Below are 19,997 nucleotides of genomic sequence, written 5' to 3'. Positions count from 1 at the left end.
TACATAAATTGGAATTTTAACTAGTTCTTTTTAAGCGCTTGCTTACAAATAAGTACATAAATAATTACTTACAAATAGAGATTTAGTTATTTTGTGTGTGTGTAAAAAAGTTGCCAAAGTGAGATTAAATACAATGGCAAAAATCATAATAAATACATATGTATGTACTGGCTATATGATTATATGTAATTCATTATTAGAGTACTTTAATATAATGCAGACGGTATATAGAAAACATTAAAATGTAAGTTGATGTGTAAGTACAAGTCATAACAAAATTTTTGTTGAGATTAAGTTACTACTATAAACATACTTGAGAGACTTAGTTTTTAATTCCTTCAAAATAAATTAAAAAATATCAAATTGAACTAAACAGAACAAATAATTCATAAGTGATGTATTCCACTTATGAATTATTTGTTCTGTTTAGTTCAATTTGTTATTTTTTAATTTTTGTAATAAATAGTACTTAGAATATTACTTTTTTCTCAACCCGTTTTCAGAAGTTCGTAAATAGTATATTATTCATATTCATTTGATAAAAAATGCAATTTATATCCATTATCTATCTATAAATCTGGCTCTATATTTTTTCGATAATGTTAGTTAATTTATAGTTAAATATACATATCGTCGCATATAACGCAAACAGAGAAGCAAAAAACTATTTAAATTGAAAAGTTTGTTTCTACCAGCGCGATTTTGAGTTTTTAGTTAGTTAGGGCTGTTTGCGATTTAGGCGACGATATGTACATTAGACCAATGCAAAAAATGCTTCACAAAATATACCCTGTTATGTCATAATATGACATAACATGAGTAATGTAATGTATCCCAAAATATATTTTCTTCAGCTTGGATTTTTTGAAAATGGGTCTCAAAAATTCCCTAATTTTCTGCTGTTTACAGCAAAAATAATTTTAAAATTTTTTTTTATAGAATATTTTTAATTTTTATAGAATATTTTTGTTCCACAATGTGATTTTTAGTGGGTTGGAGAAGAATATTATTTTCGCTTTTTATCGAAATGGGTGTCAAAATTGTCGTAATTTTTAGAAAAATATTTCAAAAATAGTTTGGCATTTGGTTTAGTCAGAATTTTTTAGGATTTTTTGAAATTTATATGCACCTTATAATACAATAAAAGTCGTTTTGTGAACCAGAAATACACTAACAAAAATTTTAATTATTTTTCTCGCGATAAACTCAAAATTACGAAATTTTTGACACCCATTTCGAAAAGATTGCACAAAATTATTTTTGAACATATGAATTGTAATGAGATCAAGATTTTCAATTGCAGGTAGGGAACTAAGGACCTTTTCAAAAATATTGTTTTTTATTTTTCTCGTATGTAGTACATTAAGACGCATCGTTTGAGAGGTATTCATACAAAAAATTGGTCCACGGGACGTTGGGAGTGTTAGATTACATAAATATTAATACAAATTTTTATTTTTTATTTATGTATTAGTAGTATTTTAAATACTTTTCTTATTTCAATTCTTCTGCCCGTAGAATTCTAAAATCTTGTCTATTTCGTAAATTATATGGTTGCACATCTCCTACATATCTCAATTGTTCTAGATATTCTGGCGCCTTTCGTCTTATCCTTTTTTATTTAATTTAAAAATTGATTATCTGATTTTTATAATTTTTTTCAAATAAGTTAAAGACTTTTTTAGCGTGCTTTCAACACCAGTTTTTAAATTTTAAATTCGCTGTAACGTATTGATTGTGGGGAGGCTAGTTTATATGCGTATTTCGCCGGTTGCTTAAGCCATCTCACCAGGAAAGCTTTCCCAAAATTTTACGAAAACTAAAAATGTCTTATGAAATAATTATTTTATAAACTCAATAAGAATTCAAAATGCATCATGCACAAAACATTAAAGTTTTGACAAAACACCAACAATAACAGTGAGTACATTTGGATGGATGTTTTCCAACTCTAAATGAAGTTGTACCTAATGGAAAAATAAAAACAAAAAACAACTTCTATTTTGTTGTTTATAAAAACAACAGAATAGGGTATTCAGTTTCAAATGCACGGGCACTTGCAAATTTAATTTAAAAATTAATTACGGGATTATTATTATTTTTTTTCCAATAAGTCGGTTGCTTAAGCCAGCCTTCTACTTTGTTGTATTTAGTTCCATTCTTTTTTGATACTTAACCATTTTAGTGCATTTAACATCTCATCTATTCAGCGCGCATTGCTTTATTTTGTAGTTTTTGGAGTCTGTTTAGTTGTTGTTCTGTACAGCAGGAGTATAATTATTTTTGACCCATATTCAAAATGTGTTTTTATAATAGTATTGTATATATATTTATTACTGTTATTAAATTTATTTTATTTCGCATTCTTTTGAAAAATCCAATTTTACTTCCTATTTTTTTGCATATAAATTCGATATAGTTTTTTAATTTATCTATTACACCGTACGACAAAAAGAGAAAAATTTCGTTAGACACGAACCGGATGATATACGTCTGAAACTATAAATTTAATGGAGAAAAACTGCCTTTTCAGGTTTTCATTTCGTGATCCTGTGACCTTTTTAAAGGACTTCAAAATTTTGAAAAGTACATTTTTCAAAAAATATTTTAAAATACTTCTACTGATCAAACAATGCTGAATTTGATGCCAAGAGAACAAGAAGAGTTCGGAAATATTTTGTATAATATTTGTTTTTTACTGACATGTCAAAAATGTCTTTTAAAATGTTTATCCTTTAATATCTATTTAGGTTTTCAATATAATTTTTTCAAAAAAATGTTGAAAGACATTTTTTCATCTTTAGATCCTAACAGAATAAAATAAAAATAACACGAAATATTTCCCAACTCTTCTTGTTCGCTTGACACTAAATTAAGCATTGTTTGATCAGTAGAAGTATTTTAAAATATTTTTTGAAAAATGTACTTTTTAAAACTTTGAAGTCCTTTAAAAAGGACACAGGATCACTAAATGAAAAACTAAAAACGCAGTTTTTATCCATTAAATTTATAGTTTCAGACGTATATCATCCGGTTCGTGTCTAATTTTGAGTGTCGGACGGTGTTATGATGCCTAAATATTTTATATGCTTAACTTTTTCTATTATTATTTCATTCTATCTATTTTAGTTTAATTATCTTTTAATTTTATATTATTAGTTTTTATCCATTTATTAATATTTTTAAGTCCGCTTGTCCTCTGTTTCTGCTTCTGTAAATATTAGAGTGTCATCTGCATATAATAAAATTTCACAATTTCTAATAGGTTTTGCATGTAGTTTTCATTTTCTTGTATATCATATTTATATAATTTTTTAATAGTATCTCTCTGTCTATGCTAATCGATGGTAACATCGATTTTCAAACCATTCTTCTCCATGAATTTTGCCATTGATTTTACCACTTGTAAAAACAGATTTTGATTTTAGAATACTAGAACAAATTGCTGGCTTAACAAGGTCCTTTTTTGGAAATTTGGTCTTTATTTTCTATTTACTACCCCAGGAAAATTAGGCAAAAAAATGAGCAATCTGGGGAATTTCAGATAGCTAAATGAAAATTGGCACATAGCTTCTCCTTAGCATAATTAATAAGGAATTAAAAGTCATCGAAAATATCTCGTGCATCATTTGTTGTTTTCGAGCAATATTGCATTATTATTTCATTGCACTAATATTTTCAAATCTTAATATATATAATATAGATTGTACTAATTTTTACGTTATATGCTCAAACTTATCTCAAACTCGCTCTATGACCCATAGTGTAATGTATGTCTATCCATAATTTCAGATAGTATCGCAGGTCATATTTATGATTATAATTCGAACAAATTTGTGGTCACATATTTAGAGTAATATTTCAACTAAATTTTATTAAAATCAGACTTTATTTTTAAATATTTTGTAAAAATGTTTGAAAAAACACTATGGTTTACATTAATATTGGAAACAAATTAAAGTCGTTTGGTATATTAGAACTAGTTGAAGTCGTAGGCTAATGGCAATGATATTTAGTCGAAATATTTTCCTGACTTTGTGGACTATATCGACTAATTTTTTTCAAATTATAATCATAATTGTGAAATATGACCCCATCGGAAATTTCGGATAGGTGGACGTTGCACTATGGGCCAGAGAGTGAGGCTGTGATATGTGATGCAGCAGAAATTAATTATGTATTTTTAGCTAATATAAGAAAGATAAAATTCGACATTATCTATATTGGAGTTAAAAATATTAAGATTTGAAAATGTCATTGCAATGAAAAAATAATGCACTATAGCTCAAAAAGAACTATTTATTTTTTATTTTTAGATTTTATATTTCTTTATTACAATTTTTGTTCTGTCATCTTAAATTTTATGGTTGTATTATGATCGTATATCCTTGGAGTTGTTGATTGGAGTATTGATCTTGGACATTTGGTTGAAGCGTCAAAGAATATATTCTTTTGATATTTAATTTGCAGATAGTCACCCCTATTTTGCATTTCGATTACGTTTACGCATTCAGTTGACATTGTGTTGGTGAATGGAATAATTTTTTTTCCTGTAGATATTTTTACCCTACACCACTTTAGTGGGGAGGGTATATTGGATTTGTGCTGATGTTTGTAACATACAAAAATATTCGTCCTAGACCCACCTTAAAGTATACCAATCGGCTTAGAATCGTTTTCTGAGTCGATTAAGCTATGTCCGTCCGTCCGTCTGGCTGGCTGTCCATGTAAACCTTGTGCGCAAGGTACAGGTCGCAATTTTCAAGATAATTGGATGATTTGGCACGCACGTTATATAACCCAAGGACGAAGCCTATTGAAAATGGTTAAAATCGGTCCATTATTTCACCTAGCCCCCATAGAACAGGTCCCCCCGAAAAGGGCTTCTGAGCTCATAATTATGTTAAATATACAGATATATCGATAAAATACGACACAACTAAGTTTTATAGAAGTCTTGATGACCCTGCCAAATTTCATAAAGATCGGGCCCCATCTGACCCTAGCTCCCATACAAAGTCCCCTTCAGAAAATTACTTGAATGTCCCAAATTAACTTATAAACACAAATATCGCAATGAAATTCAGTACAATAAAATATTATGTAAATATAAATATATCCACAAAATTTTATCGGGCTTGGTCCATATTTGCCCCTAGCCCCCATATAAAGCCTCTTTCAGAAAATTAGTTTTTCATCCATAAATTGCTTAAATGTATCGGAACAAGGGAATATTGAAGATAAATGCTTTATTATGAAAAATAAATCACATTTAATATTCATAACTGGTGTAGGGTATCATATGGTCGGCCACGCCCGACTATACTTTCTTACTTGTTTTTTCTTGGATTTTTGAATGTTGATCTTGGTTTTATATATTCATCTTTTTGGAGACTTTGTTTTTTATGTACTTTCTTGTACTTTCCTATTTACGTATGTACTCTTTCAATATTTTTGTGGATTTTATTGAGAATTCTAACAAAAAAAAAATACTAAAAATCTGATAAAAAAAAAAATAAAATCTGGTATAAAGTCTAGTAGATTTCATTTAAAATCTTTTTACAAATCTAGACCATTTTCACTTACTATTTTTGACATTTAGGAAGATTTCTTTTTTTCTAATACATATTTCTTGAAAATATGTTTGATATGAAAAATAAAAATAAAAATGCAATATTTTATTTTTTATTTTATTTATAAAAAATAGGTGTTTAAATATAACATATGTTATTTTAATTCATGTTTTTAAAATTTAAAATAATTTGTCGACATTTTAATTTTTTTGTTCTCTTTTTTCTTGTGCATGTAGTATTTTTAGTACAGAGTTGCATCACTAAAAACTATTAGGTTTTGAGTAGATTTTAACGAAATCTAGTTACGAAGTAGACGTTAGTAGATTTTGTTTTGTATGGGAAATATAGTTAACATCAACTAGATTTGGCTCGAAATCTCATAACCCAATAAACCAAAGAACGATATGATAGCGAAAACGGTATTACTTTTTTAGGGCGATTATGATATCATATTTTATAATTGAAAACGATATTATTATAATATCGTTTTAATACATTTTGTTTCCAATAAAAAATACAAACATTTGAAAAATATTTCAAACATAAAAATAATTTAAATACAAAATTTTCATGAAAAGCTGTTAAGAAAATTCAAATAAAATCAATTTAATTTAGATAAATAATATAAAACTAAAAGAAATTCAGGTATTTGAATGACAACGCAGATTTTATGAAAAATATGATGCTATGAAGATATCTAAGAATGTATATATGCAATCTTTTCTTTTTCAGGCTTTTGTTATTTTACTTTAGCGAAATATTTAGTTAAATATCCTTTAAAATGAGATTTTGATAACAAAAGAGCATTCAGAATAAAAGCTGGAAAAGGCGATTTTACTATCGTTATTTTTGGAAATTATGATAGCGAAAAACGATATTATAATTTCATGGAAAAACGATATTATAAGGAAAGGTACAATTTAGTCCGTAAATACTATCGTTTCCGATACGAGAACGATATTACCCCATCTCTGATTGGGAAGTACTAGATTTCGTTGTAGTGTAAATGGGTTATAAGAAAGTACAAAATTTTATATTATTGAATTTGTTTCTAAGTTGATTGTAAGTGTCTAAAAAAGGGCAAAGACCTAAATCAGCAATACTGAAGGAAGATGCGAAGTTAAAATCTCTTTACCTTGTTGGAAATATAGCTTTCTCTAGAAGATTTTATCGAAACGTAAATTTAAAAAGGTTTAAGTTTAGAAGAATGCAAAATTATGTTGTATAAGCCTCCAAAACTTCTCTACAGAAAGACGGAAACTGGGCTTAAATTGTTGTTCCCAATTCCACGATGTTGGACACTATGTCCTCGAAAAGATATTGGAGAGAATAAAACAAACTTTTTGTTTTGATCGTATGCGGAAATAGGTCAAGGAGTAAGTAAGCTAGAAAGGTGGTAAACTAGAAGGCGTCCTACACTACGGTCAATTAGAGCCGTTACCGTTTCGTCAAATTCATATTGAAAAAAAGGGGAAATACACATATACTGGCTATATTCGACGGTTTTACCAAATATACTGCCGTAAAAGCTGTGAGAAATACGAAGACAGCACCAGTTATAAATGTACTGAACGTGTTAACAGGATATTTTAGTCTGCCCAAAAGAATAATACCCGATCGTGGAATTGCGTTTACTTCAAAAATATTCCTGGATTATTGTGATAAATCCAATATTCAACATATAAAGGCTGCTATGCGAACCCCGAAGGCCAACGGCCAAGTTGTGCAGGCCAATCAAATAATCCTGAATTACCTACGAACCACTACAAGTGAGCCGAAATATTGGGATTTACAATTGCATAAATTCCGATTTTAGTCCGAAAGAACTCCTATTAGACTACAGACCTATTGATTTGGTCCAAAATCGAATTATTGCTACTGTTCTCGACGAATGTGCAGCCAATAACGATACAAAGATTGATGAAAAACGTGAACTTGCAGCTCATAATATCGAGAAGGAGAGAGAAAAATGGAAGAAGCCAGTAAGTTCTGCTCCGCTTACAGTTCCGGTAAGATGAAGAGATGGTGCTATGAATCTCCAGAACTGGGTCTTGAAGAAGCCGAGGACAACCTCTGTTCAGGATTAGCCAAACTGTAAAGTAAACAACACTGAAATGTTGTTTTTCTTTTGTACCATTTGTTTTGAAAGGTCCATTTGTTTTGAAAGGTCAACGGTTAGAAGCATAGTGATTGAGGGTCTGTCGTTTAATACTTACAGAACACGTCCTAACTAATCTTTTCATTTCTACGTAAATGGAATAAACATAAACATTTAATTTTGTTAAAACTTCCCATAGAGTGTTGCTCAAATAGGCCAAAACTTGGCTGGCATAAGGCTTTTTTGTTTTCATAAAGATTTTCGAAAATTGGCATTTTTCATTGAAAAAATTCTAAAATAAGCTCGAAATCACAAGGATTCGTTCAAAGTGCATTGTTGTTTTATTTGATACCAACTTACGACACTTTACAATCTCGAAGTTAAAAATTCAAAAGAATTTTAAAATTTTAATGAATTTTAAGGTATTTTTAAAACATAATCTTTTACAATTTCGTTGATAAGGACGTTGATTTTAATTGCAGGAATGTAAAATTTACCAAGAAAATGTATTTCGATACAGTGCATCATAATCAATCAAAAAGTCGATTTTGATTTTTTTAAACTTTTTTGTAACAGACTATATAGTCTAGTTTATATTCTATTTTATACACAGTCTATAGTCTATACTATAATCTAGTATATAATAAAAATTTTCAATAGCGAGAATTTTTTTATTTTTAATAGAATAACGGTAACGATATTTTGTGGTATTTTGACTTATTTCGGTATTGCTATTTTAGCGTTATCGGTATTTCGACTTATTTCGGTATCGGCATTTTAGGCGGTAACGGTAGTAGTGCTGAAAAGGTATTTTAGCTTATGGATAACGATTGTCACCTTTGGTTTTAGACACTAATGAACAAAATGGGACCCATTCAAGCAAAATTCATATTTGTTGAGCACCTCTAATGTACTTTTCAAACTAGTGTTATATTTCAGAAATTTCGAATTATATTTTAGAAATTTCTAATTGTATTTCAAACACTTCTAATTGTGTTTCGGAAATTTCTAATTTAATTTCAGATGTTTCCAATTGAAATTAATAAATTACACAAGTTTACGAATTAAGCTTTTTTGTTTGCTAATGGAATGAGACATATATTTTTGGAAAGGGCTATGTCCGGTGGTTAATTAACAACTTTTATATTTTTTACCTATACATCGAAATTTTGAAATAAAGTGGTTTTGATTTACCATCTTCATTCAGTAGTGCTGGGAAAATATTTGAAAATGAGAATTGATTTTGGTGCTTGTACCCAAATCAACTTCGATTTCACCTAAGTAAGGTGAAATCGTTAAGGCAGCTCATTTTTATTTGTTTATTTAAAAGTGATTGGGTTGTGCCAAAATAAATTAAAAAATTATATTTGTGTTTTCAAAGCAAAAAAATTTTAAATTATGAAAAATAAGAAAATTCAGATCAAGAAGCATTAAAACATTGTCCTGCTGCGGAACAAGCTAAATGTAAGGACGGTTTTATAGGTAATATTGTGAAATACACAAAAACTATTTCTTTCCAATGTTTATAATTTTTCAATTTTAGCAATTTCATTTTGACGAAACCCAACTCTAGACAACAAAAAAATATTGTGTTTGTTGCCGAAACGCTCTCACCTTAATTATTACATCATGCTTGCACCTTTTTTGGGAATCTAACAATCCACTCAGAAAAAAAATCAATAATATAAAAAAATTTAGGTTTTCATTAACCCACTTTTTATCAGATAAAAAAATAATAAATTTCGAAGATTTTATTGGCATTTTATTCCTGAATTACAATCTTACGGATCTGAATTTATACCTCATAGTTCATTTCTTACAAACTCTTGGAAGTGTGGGTGATAAAAATAGCATCTATTCCAAGATATAAGATTTTTTATATAAAAAATAACTACAATTCTAAATATAATTTTTTTTCTTTCTAATTTAACCCTTTTTCTTTCTTTATGAATAATTCAAAAATTTTACTGGACTTATTTATTTTTTCTGGTCTTAAACGCCAAAATAAAGAAATCCATGTAGGTTTTATATCATGAGTAAAATCGTTATGTTAGTTAGTTACTTAGTTAGTTTGAAAGGAGGATGTACATATATACATCAAATCCCAAGAAGTACACATAGGCCTCTATCGGGCCTGTTGTGCACTCCTTAACCAGTGCCTCAGGTGGGAATCGAACCCACCGCCTCCGGTCTACCAGACTAGAACACTAACCACTAACCTACCTAAACTAACGTTAGCATCGGCATAGCTCTTTTCAAAAATATATGTTTCAAACTAGTGTTATATTTCAGAAAATTCTAATTGTATTTCAGAATTTTCTAATTGAATTTCGGAAATTTATAGAAGAATTTTGAAGTAAAATTTCTGAAATACAATTGGAATAGATAGTTCTGAAGTACAGGATGTCGAAGTGCTTTACGTGAGTACCTGGCGTGTAGCCCTATCTCACGGTGGTATCTTACACGCAGGTCGCAATTTTTGTTCCAATTGGCACCTTTCACTAGTTATATTTTGTCGAAACGTTCACAATTGTAATCAATAGTTCACATTTAATAAATTTTTTCATGAAGTTTATGAAAACAATTTCCAGTAAAATTAAATGTTTTAAAACTGTCAATAACTACAAATCGGTAGACACTAAGATTTATCCCGGTTTCAGAATAACTTTTTTTTACTTTATTTTTTCTTTTGTTGGAATATTTGAACTAGTGAAATTAATGGAAACATGTTATGCATAAGGTGCCAACCGGCCACTTTCAATTACATTTCTATGTTGAATTCACCAGTAAATAAAAATTCCAACCGGCCACTCTCAATCACATTCCCATGTTAAATTCACCAGTAAATAACATTGCGAGTGGTTTGAAAATTCATTAGTGGGAGATTTTAGTGGCTGTTGATATCGCCGTTGTCAAACTTTCGTTCGTTGTACTGCAGGGTATTCCTCACTGACAATATTGTCATGCAATTCCCATTCATCAAAAATGTTGTTTGGTGGATCATCCCGTATGCATTCACAAATATAAAATATGCATTGGCAATTCCGTTGTACCCAAGGGGGTACACCAATATTTATTCTTGTAAAAATAAACTTAAAAACAAAAAATAAACTTGAACTTAAAAACAAAAGAAAGATTTTAACATCAAATTGAAATGAAATCGAAAAACAAAATATGTTTGCCGTTATGTTTTTATGCAATTTACTCTTTAGATTCTAAAGTAATATTATAAAAATCAAATTTAACAAAAAAAAAAAAAAAAAAACTCAGTAAAATACATAATATAGCATTATAAAACTGGTTGATTTGTTTGTAACCAAGCGAATGCAGTGATAAGCAATGGGTTAACTGTAGTATTCAAGTTTAAGTCTTATGAACTTACATAGTGGAATGTCGGATTTTATTATATTTTTTTAATATTAACATAGGTTGAATTTGACACATGTGAAGACAGGCTAAACTATGAATTAGACTATAAATTGTCTGAAAATGAAGATGAATATAAAGACAAAATGGATCATGAATCTGAAATGGATCTGATATTTGAAGATAACAAAGATAATATCGAAAATGAAAATTTTGAACAATGCACAGAAGAATACTTTGAAACAAAATCAAGCGCATCGGACTATACATCGGATATGGAAGATAATAATTTTAACAATAGTATTGAAGACCAGAAATTTTTATTATCGGATCCACATAATGATTCATTACTACATAAATCTATTAATTTAAATGAAATGCGTACAAGTTTAAAAGAAATTGAAAATAATTTTCGAACAAATATCAAAGGATCTTCTACGAGTAACTACAATACCCAACGGGCCTATGTTCATAAGAAAGGAAAAGCGCCACAACCTCCCGCCGCTCATCCGACTTTAAATATTAACAAAAACTCAGACCAAATAAGAAAATGCAGTCTTAAGGAAACCGAAATATAAAAACATAGATACGGTAAATACATGTGGTCAAATTTACCCTTGATTAAAATATCATGCGAACGATATCCCTTATAACAATAACATTTGTCAAGCAAAAAAAAATATTCTAATACATTTCGTGCTGAGCTTCAATTATGTCTGTGACTACTAATATCGCTGTATGCCAAAAAACGAAAAAATGTATATAAAAAAACTTTTTAATTGATGCACACAAACAAATTTATATTAAGCATGTAAAACGTTTAAAACTTTTATTTCGTTTAAAATAATACATTATATAATAATATCATTATATTCATACAAATAATATACACTTTGTCGTATTTACAGGAAAAAATGTCAGCCAGTTGTACAACATTACCACGGAGCAAAAAGAATGAAAAAACCATAACAGCAACCGCATTGGCCAAAACACGAGCTAAACATGAAAAGTAATTAAAATCGGACTAATATTATAATTATTAGTATATAGAGAAAAAAGTTAATAATAGAAAATAAAATAAACAATTAAATTTAAATATTAACTGCGTGTTTTTAATGAAGCATAAATGTGAAATAAGCATAATTTAAGCAATTGCATGAAAACGATATTTTCACCACAGATATAATATTTTCACGTTTTAGATAAATTCATAGATACTATAATAACTTTTTTAAATTCTAGTATAATATTACAAAATTCTGCTGTAAAATACTAGCTTTACCCAATGTGCTTCGCTACCCTCATCGTAATTAAATTAAATAAATATAACCCATACTGTAATAACACTTATTTTTTCTATATATTCATATACATAGAAACTAAATTAAATAAAATGTCTCGATTTTTGTTAATGTTTTGAAATGGTTAAAAGTTTTGATACCTTTCGGTATAGTTTACCAAAACACATGTGAAGGTCACCAGCTTATTATTCCTTAAGTTTATGATCATTTAAAATTAAAGAAATGCTTTGAAACTTCCCAATAAACCAAACGATATTATAACGATATCACATAAGGGGGTTTTACATTACAATACTTTGTATTAATATAAGAGTTTCATTGTCTTTAATACAAAATCAAATTTGTTTCAAAATGTATTGAAGAATTTTCATTCATGTATTATGAAACCTATCTTTTTGGTTTATTTTCAATTTTAAATGGATTATGAAGAAAATTATGGTGAAAAATAAAAGAAAATCAATCTACAAATTAAAATCCAAAAGAAAACTAAAAATAAATTGTGTATCATAGAGTGGACTAGAGAGCCAACTCTCTCCGAAAATACACAACTTAGCTGTCAAAAAAATCTAATTCTAAGCATGTATTAGCAGGATTTGCACAAAATTTGTCGAAATAATAGTACCCTGTTTTTATTGTAATAATTTTCTTAAGTTGATACATTTAAAATTGTTGATAGCATTTATAAAAGCCTGATAATATTTTTCAAGCATTTTATATTTGCTAAAATGTGGTTTTCAGTATTTCATAATGTTATTATATTTCTCTTCAGGTTTTGAAAATACTTCTAAAACACCATTTCAATAACCATATGTAATGCTAAAAGTGGCCATTTGAATTTAAGATGTTTGTTGTAATTCTTCACTTTTTAAGAGCAAAAAAAACAGATGTAATGATTATGTTTCTTTTAATAAAATTATACTTTATTTTCCGTTTTAGAAAAAAAAAAATTGAAAGCTAATTATTAATGCCTGTTTTAATAAATTAGTATTTTTATATGTAAATATTTTATATCACCATGTTGATATTAAAAACATAAATCCAAAATCAAAATAATATTTTAAGATCCAAAGACAAATTGTTTGTTGAAATAAAATAAATCCTATGATAAAAATGTGCTAATAATAGCTTAAACAGCAAACAATCTACAATTTTAACGTAAGTGAGTTTTATTTTATAATTGCTTACATACAAAAATTAATTTTAAATTACACTATGCCACATACAGCTGCATTCAAAAAAATAGGAGTGAGACTTAAAAATAATTGTGCAGCTTAATTTTAAAAAGAAACATTTAAAGAAATCCAATATTTTTTCACGATATTTGTTTTTAAGTGTTTAAAATACAAAACAAATGAATTTTTTTATATGCTCATTAGTTTTTTTGGTATTCACTTTTTTCGAAATCCATATCAGATTTCGACTATTCAAAAAAATAGGAGTACCGTATATTATATAACCTAAGTTAGATTAATTTCCATTATTCGTAGTAAATATTAAAAATATAATATAAAACTGTTATATTTAGATGACTTTAAGTAATTTTAAGCTCAGTTCACAATTATTTCATTTAAAATCCTGAAAGAAAATGTCAGAATTGACGAAAATAAAATTTGTTCAAATATCTTGAAAATTATGAAAATATCGCGAAAAAAAATATGAAAAATCTCATGGTTATTTCATTAAAAGATTTTTTACTTAAGCGTTTATCACTTTTTTAAAATTATCCCATTAGGGAGTCTCAAATTAGTGAAACTAAGCCAAATTGTAGTTATTAAACATCGTGATATTCAGTTAGTTCAGATCAATTTTTAAACAAATCTTTTTTTGATAAAAAAGTTGATTTCAGACCATAAAGCATATCGAGGGACTATATTCAATAGTCTTTATCTAAAATAATACAAGTTTTCAGGAGATTTTTTAATATTTTCTTCTATATTTTTACGACCCTATTCTAAATCGTTATATAAAAAGAATTGAAAATTTTGCATTATTTGCAAAATTATTCACAAATTCATATCAGATAGAGCTTTTTTTTATGAATTTTTTTTACAACCTTCAGATAGAGAGTTTTTCATAAAATAGAATTTTTTTATTTGATTTAATATCAATAAATATTATATTTTATGCACACAGAAAAAAATAATACATAACTAGAATGAATTTTGTAATAAATTGTATGAATCGAACATGACTTTTTTTTCCCAAACCATTTTCATTCGGAATATTAAAAGTTCATAAAATGTATGAATTTGTACATGAATGAACTTTTTGTTTTTTTTTTTACTTATTTTCTTTTATTTTCATAAAAAATTGCAATAAATATCCACATTGCAATAAATATCCAATGTTCCATTTTTTTAGAAAATAAAATAATAATAATAATTAGCGAATTTTTATGAAAAATAAATAAAAATATTGGAAAACAAAATATGAAATAAAAAAACATCAGAAATATAGCTAAACATCCATTCTTCAGACAATCCTGCAAGTTACGCGCATTTTCATTGTTTTCAATCTAAAAATCATAAAGAAATAAAAAATTTTCCAAAGAAAATTTCAAACATTTTTTAACAAATAGAAAAATAGAAAGAAAATATTTAATTTTTTAAGTCAAGGCTTCTAGATTATTTTTAAAAAAATAAAAATGAAAAAATTCATACAATTTAGGAACTTATTCTTAAATACTATTAACTTTAGTCAATGAAAGCTGTTTATAATATTTATGCTCAAACTTTTTTCTGTGCAATTTAATGAAGTAATAGAAACCAAATTGTTGAAAAGGCAACAAATTATAAAGTTTTGGTCCAAAATAAATGCTATATGGTTAAACACGACAATAAAATTAAACAAATTAGTACCAAATGATATCTCGAAAACTATTAAACCGATTTTAAATATTTTGGCGGATTTGTGTTCAGCAGGCCCAAACAAAATAATAGAGTTTGAAGCAATTTTTGAATAAAATAGAGAGTTTTGCATTCAGAAATTTTCTTTTTTTAAGAAAGAGAAATTTAAAAATTGCTATAAAATAGCCAAACAATAATTTTTTTTCTTTGAAATTTATGTCACTGATTCGGGATAGTTTGCTGGATATTTTGCCTTCAAAATGTTATTTTCATGAAAATGACAGATAGAGACTATTTATTATAGGTCCACAATCTACAATTTTAACGTAAGTAAGTGAGTTTTATTTTATAATTGCTTACATACAAAATTTAATTTTAAAATACACTATGCCACATACAGCTGCGTTCAAAAAACTGTTCAAAAAAATAGGAGTACCGTATATTCAGGGTAGGTAAAAATATCGCTCGCGATCGCTATTTTATTTATATCGCTCGTTTTAAAATTCAAAATCGCGAGTTTTATTTTTCAACACGCGAGCACAATTTTAATTAGAGTTTTATGTGTTTTGTATTCGCTTCGTAAGCGATAGTTACATGTTTTTGTTTTTTCAACTCGCTTACGAGTGAGTGGAAAACGAGTTGAATTCGAGTTAAATTCGAGCCGAAAATCAGCAAAGTGTGTGTGCAAGAAACAGGTTCTGTGGTAGTAAAAAAGAACCAATAATCCCTACAAACATTTTCTATTGCGGAAGTTACCCGTATGAAACTTCCAAACGTGCTAAAAGCTCGCCAGCGATGTTGCGGAAGTATAAGAATTCTTGTCACCAGTCGGGAAGAACTGATGCCGAGCTGGGGAACGTCTAAGAGTAACGTGGAAGATACTTCTGGAAGACCCGCAGAAGAAATTTCTAGATGACTCTTGAAAGTAAGGTATTGCCAAGGACTCTTCTAGATGTAACTAGGAAGTCACTTCTTGAAGTGACTACACAGTATCATCTAGAAGTGTTCCTATCTTATCTTCTAGAAGATGAGTTTTCTCTTCTTCTAAAAGAAGAGTATTCTCTTCTTCTAGAAGATGAGTTCTCTCTTCTTCTAAAAGAAGAGTATTCTCTTCTTCTAGAAGATGAGTATTCTCTTCTTCTAGAAGATGAGTATTCTCGTCTTCTATAAGATGAGTTTTCTCTTCTTCTATTTGTATACTCACCAAAATAAAATCTATAAAAATAAATCTAAATAAAATGAAATTTTATAGTTTTTATTGAAATAATTGAAATTAAAATAGTAGAAAAAATAATAGATTTAACAACTAATCTAAAAAAAGTAATATATGTACATTAGACCGACTCACAAAAAATGGTGCTTGAGTTATCCACCTCAAAATATTCGCTGTTATGTAATATGATGTTACCCAAAATATTTTCGTTTAAGTGTTGTCCATTTGTGAGCTAGACAGTTTTAAAGAAAAAATTCAATATTTTACCCAGCTTCAAAAAATCTTTGTTATGTTTTATAATGGTTCCCAAAATATTTCTGGTCTATCGATGGACGTTCGTGAGCTGAACCGGTTACAAAAAAGTCCCTTTTTAATTATTTTTTTTTAAATTATTTCTGAAACAATATATACAGTATGTGGTATCATTTGAAAGGTTTTTTGAATCTAAGTCTAATTTGGAAAATTGTGCATACATTTTATTTTTCTTAGTGAAAAACCTAACAATTTTAAATATTTTGGGATATGACAATTATAAGCAGACGGTTATTTATGATTAATACATCATTGGACACTGCTTTAAAATACCTTTTAAACGATACCCCGTATTGGATATTTCAAAACAAACAAAAATTAAAAAAAAATAATTCCAAAATACCTTTCTTTTAATTTGGTCCAGCTCACGAACGGTCATCGTTAGACTTAAAATATTAAATTTTGAGAGTGGTAACAAAAACACGTTTTTGCTTTCCATACAGAGTGAGTCGGTCTAATGTACATACATATGTATCAAAAATTTAGAATTATTACCTTATAATAAGATAATTTTCAGAAAATCTGTATTAATATTCCAACTGTTGACTGGTATACTTCCAAAAATTGTAAAACGTTGGACTCTAAAATATTTTTGTAGTTCTTCATAAATTTTATGACCAATCCATCAAATTGTAAGAGTTATATTTTGAAACGCATTAATCCTTTAACGAAATAAACAAAAATAATGTTATAATCATGATACAACCATAGAAAGGTAGAATCAGTAGGGAGAGTTGTCAATTCTCTGCCTTGTTAAGTCAAACAAAAAAGAACTAAAAAGAGAAAAACTTCAAAATCTTCAAATGAAAAAGCACGAAAAATACCATGAAATGTTTATTGAACGGCACACGCAAACAGCATTCCACTCTTCTGTATTCTGTTTATGATTTTTATTGGTTATACGATCTTTTTTTTTCAAATTATCCAATTTTATTTTTTTCACCAAAAATTTTTCAATAATTTTTATTTGATGTTTTTTTTTTTTTTTGTATTTTTTAATTTTCTTTTTTGTGACAATTCAAGGCATGTAAAATTGAGAACGTACTTTTCTACTGATTCTACCTTATTATTGTTTTATTATGGTTATAATTAATATTGAATATACATACTTTTGTATTTATTGAAATTACCTGTTATACTTTAGGAAGCAATAAAATAGGATTCTCTTATGATAAATACATTTCCCACCGAAAGTTAAACGTTCAGATCCATTTTTTACATTTTCTGCAAATAATCGACATTTTTAATGGAACCGCGTGATGAAATATGACATATATAACTTACCAGATCCCTTTTTTATATTTTAATTCGGTTAGAAGTATTTTAATAGGGGGTACAATATTAGCTACTGCTTTCTAAAAAAATAAAATAATTAAAAATTAATTATTTATTTATTGTTTTGAATCAATAAAAACATTACCTTTCATGAACATTTTTTAAATAACTTGGAATTAAACCGTCCATAAAGATCTGAAATGGATTATTTTTAAAATTATTTACATATTAGACTTTGTTTAAAAATAATGGAAATGGAAGACGTTTAGAGTTGTTAACTTATTCCTAAAATAGTATTTTAATGTAAAATATGACAACTTACTTTTTAATTTTATTTATATAATCCTTGAAGATAATTACTTTTTGGTATATATTTAATAAACTTCACCAATTAACAAAACCTTAAATGTTTATTAACAGTTGACTTTTAACACAACACTGTCATATTGTTTTTTATTACTTAAGATTCACAATATATTAATTACACTATTTTTCTATGAAAATTATTCAATAACTCATTTAAGTTTTACAATGAATAATTAAAACTGAACATGACTGGACAAAACACAAAAGATCACTGAACTTAGCAAAATTTCTGCATTATTTATTTTTTTTTCGCGTTCACGCTAAAAAACGGATTATTTATATTTTTTTGTTCTTGCACTCCTCTTACTATCATCCGGAAGTAACCTAAAAGTATACTTCCAGACGGCGAAAACTAGAAATCAATGTATTTTGTTTTTGTAAAATGTGTGCTCTCGTCTGACAATCGTACAGAAGTGACTACAATCCACACTTCCAGATGAATAAAATACAACATTAATGTGAACAGTATTCAAACTGTCTTCCAGAAGTGACATAAACATACAAATAAAGAAGATACAAATTAGGAAACAATGTATTTTGTTATTGTAAAATGCGTGTTCTCACCCAACTCTCATTCAGAAGTCACTAAAACGTATACCTTCAGATGAAAAAAATTCAACAGTCATGGTTTTTTGTTTAAGCAAAATGGATGCACTATTCTAACTATCATCCGGAAGCAACTTAAAAGTATATTTCTAGAAGACGAAAATTCGAAATCAATGTATTTTGTTTTTGTAAAATGTGCGTTCTCGTATGACAATCGTCCAGAAGTGTTTTTGACGTGGCGTCGGGGGTGATGCGCAATCGTTTTGTCTTCTAAATGTTTGAAGGGATATGGGAAATAATTATGTATGTGTGATTGTGTAGCCGTAGGTTTTATGACGGTCTAACAAAGCAAAAGTGGGAAAGTATAGGAAATATATTGTCTACCTTTTTATTTAAATGTGTATGTTTTTTATCTGTAGTTATGTATGTACATATGTATATTGAAGGACATGCAAGAGATCTTTAAATTTTTTTTTTTTTTATTTATTACTGCCGGTTTCTCTAAAAGCGAAAGAACTTTTTCTTTCTTACAAATATATTGAAAACAACAAATAAATTAAAAATTTTATTTTGTTTTCAATATATTTATAAGAAAGAAAATGTTGTTTCGATATTGTGAAACAGGCAGTTAGATTATTGATTGTGAATCAAATGGTTTGGAAAATTTTATTATGATGTACGTATGTATGTATGTATGTATGTATGTATGTATGTATGTATGTATGTATGTATGTATGTATGTATGTATGTATGTATGTATGTATGTATGTACCTATGTATGTATGTACGAAGTGTCTACTACTTTGCAGCAAATAATGTACGTATATATGTATTTGTGTACATAATTTTAATGGGAAACTTATTTGGTTATGTCATATTTATATATAAATTGATTATGCCTTATAAATTTAAATTTATTCCATTTACAAAATTATAAAACTCACGATTAACTCGTTTTGACTCGAATCGCGAGCGAGTTCTATTTTACGCTCTTTAAATTTTCAACTCTCTTCGCGAGTTTAAAAATTGAACTAGCGAGTCGAATAGATTTATTCGCCGGAAAATGAATTATTTAAATCGCTCGAATTAAACTCGCTCGCG

The 19,997-nt window shown here is 27.7% G+C and overlaps 1 protein-coding gene across 2 annotated transcripts in view; it reads left to right on the top strand.

The window, feature by feature from the left end:
* LOC119609752 (receptor expression-enhancing protein 1) overlaps window positions 1-12,133 on the top strand; it is a 55,263-nt gene extending 43,130 nt beyond the window's left edge. Inside the window, exons 9-10 of one of the 2 annotated variants that reach the window (XM_037964658.1) lie at window positions 11,100-11,628; window positions 11,946-12,129. In XM_037964658.1, coding sequence (XP_037820586.1) covers window positions 11,100-11,615 — 516 coding nt within the window. In that variant the 3' untranslated portion in view covers window positions 11,616-11,628; window positions 11,946-12,129. Of the gene's footprint in view, window positions 1-11,099; window positions 11,629-11,945 lie in introns of both variants that reach the window. The other variant, XM_037964666.1, reaches the window with a different exon arrangement.
* The last annotated feature ends 7,864 nt before the right edge of the window (window positions 12,134-19,997 follow it).

The sequence above is a fragment of the Lucilia sericata genome, unplaced genomic scaffold (genome assembly GCF_015586225.1).
Source record: "Lucilia sericata isolate MDLA Ls3-8-SP2 unplaced genomic scaffold, ASM1558622v1 Contig000025F_arrow, whole genome shotgun sequence".
Classification (NCBI taxonomy): domain Eukaryota; kingdom Metazoa; phylum Arthropoda; class Insecta; order Diptera; family Calliphoridae; genus Lucilia; species Lucilia sericata.
Note: the sequence above shows the minus strand (reverse complement) of the source record. Positions and strands in the feature narration are given on the sequence as shown.